Source organism: Sebastes umbrosus, chromosome 16, assembly GCF_015220745.1.
Source record: "Sebastes umbrosus isolate fSebUmb1 chromosome 16, fSebUmb1.pri, whole genome shotgun sequence".
Lineage (NCBI taxonomy): Eukaryota > Metazoa > Chordata > Actinopteri > Perciformes > Sebastidae > Sebastes > Sebastes umbrosus.
In genome coordinates, this window is record NC_051284.1 from 12,872,603 (window position 1) to 12,882,765 (window position 10,163).

Consider the following 10,163-nt stretch of genomic DNA (forward strand, 5'->3'; position numbering starts at 1 on the left):
GCTGAGCTGTCTGAGTGAAGGCGAGCAGGCAGAGGAGGAGGGTACAACGGCTGCACGCGAACGCGCATATGCGAGCGCGCATGTGTGACGACCCGCTACATTTATGCGCGTACAAAGTTACAAATAGTCCCTTTAAGTTAACCGGCTGCTGGCTGTAGCCTAATGTTTATTATTTCTTTAACGTTTTGTTAACAGTTATAATCCTGAGCTCAAATAGACAAGTCTATTTTTTCCGAAAAGTTTTTTTTTCCAGCTCTTCCTTGTGACTCTGAAAAGGAAAAAGCATATAAACAAGAGCCTACAGCCTTTAATTAAATACAGGCAAATATACTTTAAATTGCCTTTTAGTTGATGGTTTACCATTCACAATGTGCGCTTCAATTGTTGTGTGACATCAGACAACTGCTTCTTCGTGAAGTTGCGAAGCTGATGGGAATATCATTTGTTTTGCAGGTATTTGGTCATAAACCGAGTAGAAGTCAGTGGATCAGCAAAGTTATTACAATTTCTCCCAAAGGGGGGCTTGGATGTGTGTAGCAAATATTTTCATTACACAATTGAATGAATGAAAATGAATTGAATTACAAATGAATCAATGAACCAATGAAAGAGCTTTCTAATTTCACTAAACCATAGTCTGTATTTAACAGTTATTTTTCTTCCATCCTGTCAGGTGAACACAGAGACATACTTCTGAGAAACAAAAGCAAATGAAGAACTATAAGAAAGTACTACAAATTATTGTAGCTGTTGTTATACTTGTGATAAAAGTGATATAAAGTTCAGTTTTTCAGGCACACCTCATTCCAGTCAATAAAAATGTGGCAGTCTGCCAGCAGACATGATATGCGCATGGAGCCGTGCAGTTATTTGCAAGGTAAATCAGACAGGTAAATAACGTTAAGGTGGATGCAAATCGCTGTGGAGAGACAATGTTGAGAACCACCTCCCTCAGGCAATAGAAACTGCTGTACAGTTAGGTAGCACTTCAAAGAGATCTAGAAGTAGGTTATGGTGAGATAACTTAATCCTTAATAATATACTGCACATTGTCCGTACTCCTCAGGATGTTACCACTGGATGTAAAGCATCGCTGGGTGTTTGTTGCAATCCTGTTCTTTGGGATATTCATCAAGAACAACGAGAGCTCAGGTGAGTGAGTTTCACAAACTCAACACTAATTCTCAACAAAACGGTTTACAGTTTTACAGATTAACATGTATATCATATTTGTTATTTGTATTTTTTTTTTTTTTATTACAGACACAAATGACACCTGCAAACAAACAAATGTACTGTTTGTCAATGCTGTAGTGTTAAATCAGGAATACCCATCAAGTAAGCTTGACACTGTCAAAAGATAAAGGTTTCCAACTGAAAGTTTAAAAGAAAAGTCGGTAAACATCGGTTTCACATCATTTTTCAGAGGCTGTCTATCACGAGGTCAGTGGAAGTAAACTCTGTTTCGCTGTCCACGGAAACAGAACAAATGTAGATGCAGGTAGAGTTACCTAATTATTAGCCTGATTTGAGTCCACTGCAAATAACCGTACAATTGTTTCTCTTGGTCTTTTGATGAATGTGAGTGTAATGTGGTTTGTTTTTTTAGTCTGTTGTCATGAAGGAGATTTCAACTGCAGCGTTGAAATAAAGGGTAGTGAAAATGACTACAAGCTGATCCTGAATAAAGAGACTCTTTCCAAGCAAGATATTGTACTCATGACTGTAGATCTTGAATTCAACTGTATGCCACATACGTTCTACAACACAACTTCAGGTATGACAACCTCCTTGCTTTGTGAATTCTTAAAAAAAGAAACTAGGCTTGGACAGTCAGACTGACTTAATCCAGTCACCTCTCTACTTTACTCTTGTTATTCATTGTACAATTACGAGGTGCTGATGTAAAATAAAATGTAATAACTGGCATTATTGCACAAAGGCTGTTCACACAGACAGTGCCTTTATTAAACAGTACACATTTGCACACAAAAGCAGTGAGAGACTGCCCCCTATTGGTCAAGAAGATACTTACTGAAACAAGTCCCTTTAACCAGTCATCTTATACAACATTTCTTCTGCTGCAGGTTTCCATTTAAACATTCACCAGTGCATGAATAAAGGTAAAATCACAAATCTACCACAGCTCTTACTTTCATATCAGCACACTTTTAACAGCAGTGGTAGCACTCTTAACAATAATGTCATGTTTTAATATGTTTAAGCTACCGAACGTTTTAGATTCAGCCAAAACAGCTTCTGTGGAGAGAGTCTAACCTACGATGAAGACGCCTGCAAAGGTATCATCATTTGTTTATTTGATTATATTATTTAAAATATATCTAAGTAAGCATTTTATTTCTAAACCAAAAGAGCATGGTAGTGAAAATCAAATGTTTGTGTATGTATGTGTGTGCACATGTGTGTGTTTTGATATGCAGGTTTAGCAGAAACAGACTACATTATCGATGCTAATAAGGGAAGGCATTGTGTGTCGTGTAAGGTACCACGAGAAAAGCCAGACGTTTCTATTACTATCCCTCCACCTGAGTGCAATAATGGCACTGGTATCAGCCTCGACAACGCAGCGCAAGTATCAAAATTATCAACGACGACACTATTGGAGTCAACTGCTACATTTCGGTGTGGCGTTGTTTGGAGTTGTGATACTGACTGTAGTTTGCTGGAAAGAAGAAATGATTTTAATGTTTGTCATTGCAGAAATATCATGAATAATCTCTTCTCCCTGCTGGAAGAGTTGGGCAATTCCAGCACAGCAACCATCACAATAGGCCATATTAAAGGGGTGATCACTAAACTCCTTGCCCAAAATCAAACCAACATCAACTTTGGCATTAAAACAAGTGGTGATATAAAAGTATGCCATGATACAAGAGTAAATCACAATAATAAATAGAGTTGAATCACCCATGTTTTTTTTCTAATAATCTTCCTTATTTGTTTTTTTTTGTAGATTTTTGAGGGTAATGATTCTGTGACGGGCTTCTCTCGATCGGTGCGAATCCCTACAGAGGCCATTGTCTTGGCAAAACAAGGAAATGGTTCATTTGCTGCAGCTCTACTTTTTCCAGGAATGCATCCGGTAAAGTTGTCAAGTTTACATAATTACGCATTCACTTTTTTGACAACTGTAATACAAACGTAATGATTTGCATAATTGCATCCCTATCGGAAACTGTTTTTCCCCTGTGCCTGTCATGACTGTGCACGGTATTTCAAACAGGATGACGACAACAGTTTTTATCTCAACAATGAGATAGTGGGAATTGAAATGGGAGCAGAGGTATCCAATCTCTCACATACCATAGACATTCATTACAGAAGTGTGGACAAGGTAAAAGAGATGACTGAGCTAAAAGATATATTGATAGGTTAATAATAACTGGAAAGAAGGAGTATGCTAATTATTCTTTTTTTTGTTATTCCAATACAGAATGGAAGCATTGCTTCTTGTAGGTCGTGGGATGGAAAAGGTATCGTAAAAAATATTCTTTACAAACTTTACTTTATAATTGCCTTTAAGAAATAAGTTTGTGTAACACCTCCCTCAGCCATTCATGTGAAAAAGACTTTTAAAGGAACAGTGTGTAATATTTCAGGGGCTCTATTAGCAGAAATGGAATATAATATTAGTGTATAATCACCTGAAACTAAGAATTGTTGTGTTTTCGTTAGTTTAGAATGAGCCCTTCATATCTACATAGGGAGCAGGTCCTCTTCAAGAAGTCCGCCATGTTGCTCCGCCATGTTTCTACAGTAGCCCAGAACGGACAAACCACACGCTGGCTCTAGAGAGAGCCTTTCACATTTTTACGTTACCTGAAGGCTACCGTAGTTCTCCGACACACTTGTGAAACTGCGGTAACGTTTTTCGCAGAGTGCAAAACCGTGTTCCTGCCAGCTGTTATCTGACTTCCGTTGCTCCTAAAGTAGTGTTATTATGGTAAGGATGACCTCTGAGCGAGGCAAACAGCGTTATTACGGTTTTGCACTCTGCAGCTAACGTTACCACGGTCTTGGAAAGGGAGGAGTGAGCAGAGGGGTATTCAGTTGGTTGTAATCTGCAACCACACCACTAGATGCCACCAAATCCTCCACATTGTACCTTTAAGTACAGTAGCTTCTTCTGCCTTTGTAGGAAAAGAAGCGAACTGGATCACAGATGGTTGTCAGACAAAGGAGACCAATGACAGCATCACATGCCAGTGCTCTCATCTAACTTTTTTTGCAATACTCATGGTAAGATTATTCTATTACAAGTCATTCCATTTTCATCATTTCACACAATCTAAGATGTCTTTCTCTAAATCAGTCATCCCCACCAAGAAACATAAGCTCTTCAGATTTCAAGTCTCTGACCTACATCACATCAATCGGCTGTGGCCTGTCAATATTCTTTTTGGTGGTGGCTCTCTGCATGCATTGTCTTATCAGGTAAGGAACCACGGGGGAGTTTTTAATTCTAACTTGCTATATTAAAGGAACAGTGCGTAGCATTTAGGGAGATCTATTGACAGAAATTGGAATATAATGTTAATAAGTACGTATCATTAAATATTTTGTTCAGTGTAAAATCACTTCAAAATAAGAATGTGTTTTCGTTAGCTTAGAATGAGCTGTTTATATCTACATAGAGAGCGGGTCCTCTCATGGAACAGGTCGCCATGTTTCTACAGTAGCCCGGAACGGATAAACCAAACCCTGGCTCTAATAAAAGGCCATTCGTGTTTTCATATTTTGGCGTCAGCCACTGGTAGTTCCCCTACAGGCTTGGCACTCGGGAAAGGTTTCAGTTGGTTGCAATCTGCAACCACACCACTAGATGTCGTCAAATCCTACACACTGCACCTTTAAACGCTTTTGCCGACACAAAACTAACTCTCTCCACAGAAAAGTGAAAGCGAGCCAAGCAACTAAGATCTTGATGAACCTCTTTATTGCCATGCTCACCCTGAACTTGTCCTTCCTGGTAAATGAGAGCATTGCCAATCTGGGAAACTTTGGCGCATGCGTGGCGGTGGCAGCAGTCATGCACTACACTATGCTGGCCACGATTACCTGGTTCTTCGTAGAGGCTCTACACTTGTTCTTAATTCTACGGAAGCTCCCTACTGACGTCAAGCATTACATGATGAAGATCTGCGTCACAGGATGGGGTAAGAGAACGCGAAACAACTGAGCAATCACATGTACTTAACTTTATAAGCAAAACAAAAATGTGTACACTTTCTTTTTAGTCACACCAGCTGTGGTGGTGATCGCTCTTCTCGCCTCGGGACAATACGATTACATGGTCATTTACACCGATGATGGGAATTCAGCAAAAATGTAAGCAACTCTTACTGACTGCCAAGTCTCATTTCTTATTCACAAAAAGAGATTCATGTCACTAAGTGCATCGTTATTCCTGATTTTCAGGTGCTGGATCTCTGATGCTGTCGTCCACCAGGGGGTGAATGTCGGTTACTACGCTGTAGTGTTTGTCTTCACCTTTGTCATATTCATCATGACTGTGCGGCAGATTGTTCTCCTTAAACCCGCAGCAGGGAAAGCCCAGGACAACGGCTCCATCAAGACAAACGCTTTCTCCATTATGGCCCTGTTCCTACTGCTCGGCATCACCTGGGCTTTTGCCTTCTTCAGCCATGGACCTATGCTTGTAGCTTCCTACTATATCTTCACCATCCTCAACTCCTTTCAAGGTAGACTCCAAACTCACACAGAGCTGTTTGAGCTACAAACTGTCTAGTTTTCATTAAGTAAAAATACCCTACCTGTTTCTGGACCCTGTTTTTTTGCAGGTTTCTTCCTGTTCATCTACTATTTCAAATCCAGGAAGATTGCTGGAGGAGAGGGGAGAGGAGGAATCCCCACAGTCAGCAGCAGCACATCAAACACAGTTGTCACATCTCCATAATGATACCGCATATGCTTCTCAAAGGGGGACAGAAAGTGTTCTGTGCCTGAGATTATTTTGACACAAGAGGGCAGCATTTTATTAGTCAAGCAGTGCCTCTGTTGAATGAGGTGCTGGTAAACTGCTATAAAAAAAAAAGTTTCTCATTCTTCCTGACTACCCGGCTAATCTGGATTACATTCATTGAGAAAATTACCAATGAGTCAAGCACTGACAGACGACACGGTGTAATCTCCTGGAAGTCATTTGTGCTGATGACTCAACAGAAGGCCTGTCTTACTCACTGCGAAACATGCAGTGAATGTTGTGATTCACTCAGAATATATCATAAAACTCCTAAAACAAAGCATCAGTCATATATACGGGAATGCAGATTGTAAATGTTTAGGAAGTCAAAATATGACTGATGTGGTTGTCATATGGAATGAGGATGGAAAAAACAAAACAAGGTGAAGGGAAGTCTTGCCTCTCACACTCTTTGCAGTGCTGGGGGCCGAGCAAGCCAGCTAGCGCTTTGCGTGCCTGCAGATAATTACCTTGTGCCTACAGAGAGCAGTATCCACTGTGCGGGGAGCCTTAACTGGCTGACAAGAAATGAGCTCATGGCTACCTATAGTGATAAGAGGCCTGAGGGCAAGCCACTATGTTGAAACTGTTCTCTGAAATACAGCTGTAGTTAACTAGCATTTATACCATTTAATAAGTTAAGTGTATCTTGGCAAACTGCATGACGTTAATGACCAGGAATCATTTGGAATTGTGTACTTTTTGTGTTGTTATCCATTAATCTAGTTTTTCTGTATATACCTGATATGATTAAGATCTGACGTATAAAATATTATTTTTAAAGTAGCACAATTGTTCATAACAGATTCAATCTTAAAACATTAACCATGATATATAATTTTTTGGATATAGATATGCAGATGTCTGCCTTTTTTTGCTATTTAAAATTTGTATTTATTTGTTTTTGTGTTCTATTGACCTTAAAAGGAAAAGTCTAATCTTTTATTTAATTATTTGTGATCACAATGGCCATAATTCAGCATCTCAGGACAATTTATACAGACCAGTGTAATTGCTTTTGTGAATGAAATTGACATTGTCTGCAGAAATAAAGTGCAATAAAGTTTAAGGTACCTTGAAGCTGGAGTGGGTAAATTGGAGCAAATAAGATTAAAAAAGTTATTTTTGTATAACGGTCACTATATCCTGACAGTAGTGCATAAAACAGGTAATCTGAAAATAACCATGTGCCTCTGTGTCCTCCAGTGTCCGCCGGTGCTCCTAATGGCATTTGCAAGATTTCACAGATCGGAGCAAAACAACCAATCAGAGCCGAGCTGGAGCCTTGCCGTCTCTGAGCAGCTGTCAATCACTCGCGAACTCCGATCAAACAGTCAAACCAGGAGGCGCTGATCAAATATAAATCAATATTTTGTTACTCTAATGCCTATTTCTCGCCTCAAATGTTTTTAGAAACATCTTGTAGTGTACTGTTTAGCTGTCAAATGAAAAAGTTTGTGACTCGGCAGCCATGTTGAGATCAGTTGAGGAAATACCAAGCACCGCCCACCAGTCTGAACTATCTCATTTTACAGCTAAACATTACACTACAAGACTATTTGATTGGAGTTTGCGAGTGATTGACAGCTGCCTCCATTGAATGAACAGCCAATAGGAACGCTCTCTCTCTCTGAAATGACCTGTGATTGGCCAAAGTCTCCCGTCTGGGGCTAGATTTTTTAAAGCCTGAAAACAGAGCCATGAGGAGGTGCAGAAGTCTAGTTTTCTCTCAGAACACTTGAATTACAATATACTGAAAGGTTATTATGGAATTTTTGCCCAATGATGCCAAAAACATTCTGCCTGCTGCAGGTTTAAATGGACACCAGAGTAGTCTTTACATATGCAGAACTCTGGGTATGTAAGGTTGGGGAGTGACATTCAGAGAGCAAAGTCTGTTTATTTGTCCATGACTGATTAATCTTCTAAATGACTGCAGCGTGCCAGCCAAGAACTAAGGTAATGACTGCCATACACATCTGATTTGTGTTGCCCCTAAAAAAGGCCTTTCATGCAGAGCACAGCAGGCTTCTATGGTGTACCTGTGTGTGTCCACGCGTTAGAGCTCTCTAGGTAAACCACAGCAGAGCCTTCATCTAGGAACTGAGATCTCTCTGGTAAATGATGGGGAAACACATTGTAGAATAAATCTCATATTTGACAGGCCATCATATGGATTTATTTAAGCCAAATATCAACAACACTGCTTTTCATTCATTCATTTAAAAAAATCAAAAATCAGTTAGCCCACACAGAGATTGTGATGTTTTACTGCTTTCCTAAAAACATAAATCTAGACATGTACGAAAAGAAGCCCTCGTGTCGAGGCTTCTGGGAACATTTAGTCAATCTAAATTATTTCAAAATGAGAAGGGTGAAGAATGTTCAATTTTCACGCTATCCCATAAAACTGTCTGTTACCAGAATGAAAATGTGGCCACCAGAATCAAATGCGAACATGTGTAGAAGTGTTTCTTTCAGTGGAGGGAGACTGAGAAAGCACTTTTAATTGTTCTATCTTAAACCACATGTACAGTAGTGGCTTGGAGAAGCACCAACACATCGGCATGCATCGTCAGTTTTTTGTAAAACAGCCCAGTGACACAAAACACTCTATGATACTGAAATGAAGGTGAGGGAGATCATGGGTGGATTTCTCTGTATGCTCCTTGGAAAGATGTATAGACGTTATATTCATCCTAAGCGAGGGAATCATTCTTCGAAAAGTGCAAAATTTCCACGTCTTGATGGGAGATCATTAGGCTTTAGCAGAACAGGAACAATAATAATAACATTGTTCCTATTCACAGCCAACGTGTGAATAGGTTTGGTTTTATGATTGGCGTATTTCAGGTGCAGGAATAGAGACATCGCCTTTGCGTGTGTTTTATTAAATGGAGTCTGGACTGAATCCTGGCCTGTAAAAGCCAAATTGCCGATCTCAAATGACCTATAAAGACTTGAGGTCTTGTTCCTGGAACCTTGCGTGTCTGGAGGAAATATGATTAGTCAAATACAGCTACCCATGCACCTAGATGTATCATTTATTTAACTTAATAATAACATACAGCTATATAACTGGCTTTTATCAACTTGGAGTTACTATTAAGATAAAACTTTACCCTTCTCAAGGTTTATGCACCCCTATTTTTCTGTTTTCTTTGGGTCAAGGCAGCCCATTTCCTAGCATCCCCCCTTCTCCCTTCTCCTTTTTCATAAATCCCCAAAATGATTTATTTCCTAGTAACTTTGCTCGTGAAATTGATGTGGACCCGGGGCCTTTGTAGCGTCTGGTTTCCCCGCTGGCTGCAGTAAAATCAGGCTGAGGTCCAGGCGCGGGGCAGCGCTTGCGTGACTGAACGCCCCCCCGCCTCTTTGCATGTCACGACGTGGCCCCCAGACTCAAAGCACTCAGGCTGATAGATTTGAGGGCCCATAGTTAAGTGTGTAGATTTATGATGGGCGGTTGTAGCGTGTCAGAGAAACTGTGTTACTTTTGCAGGGAGCACGAAATGAGGCCTCTTCCTAAAGGAAAACGGGGAGAGAACTGGGAAAAAAAAAAAATCCAAGGTGCTTTCAGGTTACTGGCCGTGACTTGGGAAACTCTCCAAACAACACGCCGCCACGCAATGCGGGAGGGGTAGCCAGATGGCTGCATGCACAGCACTTGACTGAGATGAACTGTCTCGCCTGAGTCCTGGAAGTCGGCTCTTGCTCTGTGCTGTTCATCAAGATCTTTCATCAGGTGGGGTGAGAATGGAGGAGTCACGAAAGGGGAGAAAAGGAAGGGAGGGGGAGATGACCGAGGGCACGACCCGTTGAAACATTTAGATTGATAACTTGACCTCTGGATTTCAAGCGTCTCCTCCCTACAGTTGCCTGTCTCCCCTTCTCACGTCATGTGCAGCGGCAGGAAGGATCATTCCCCTTCACGTCACGTAATGGGGTTCTCTTCGTCCCCTCGTGACCTTAGCGGCTCCTCATCACTCACTCGCCGCCGTGTAAAGCAGCCTGATAAAAGTGGAGAAAGCTAAACAACTCTCACACCATCAGATCTGTCCAGTAAATTCCACCAGATTTATCACAATCCCTCTGTCGTGCAGCTGACACGTACAAGTACGGGGTTTTGTTGCACATTTTGCATGCAACAATGCAAAAC

The 10,163-nt window shown here is 40.7% G+C and overlaps 1 protein-coding gene across 1 annotated transcript; it reads left to right on the top strand.

Annotated features, from left to right (window-relative positions):
- The first annotated feature begins 911 nt into the window (after positions 1 to 911).
- On the top strand, positions 912 to 6,330 carry LOC119504322 (adhesion G-protein coupled receptor G2). The gene is made up of 16 exons (XM_037796386.1): positions 912 to 1,152; positions 1,264 to 1,338; positions 1,427 to 1,501; positions 1,610 to 1,777; positions 2,088 to 2,123; positions 2,226 to 2,300; positions 2,442 to 2,878; positions 2,975 to 3,103; positions 3,245 to 3,355; positions 3,455 to 3,494; positions 4,160 to 4,260; positions 4,334 to 4,455; positions 4,912 to 5,177; positions 5,259 to 5,349; positions 5,440 to 5,723; positions 5,823 to 6,330. The coding sequence occupies exons 1-16, from the start codon at positions 1,068 to 1,070 to the stop codon at positions 5,936 to 5,938; spliced, it is 2,211 nt and encodes a 736-aa protein (XP_037652314.1). The 5' UTR covers positions 912 to 1,067; the 3' UTR covers positions 5,939 to 6,330.
- The last annotated feature ends 3,833 nt before the right edge of the window (positions 6,331 to 10,163 follow it).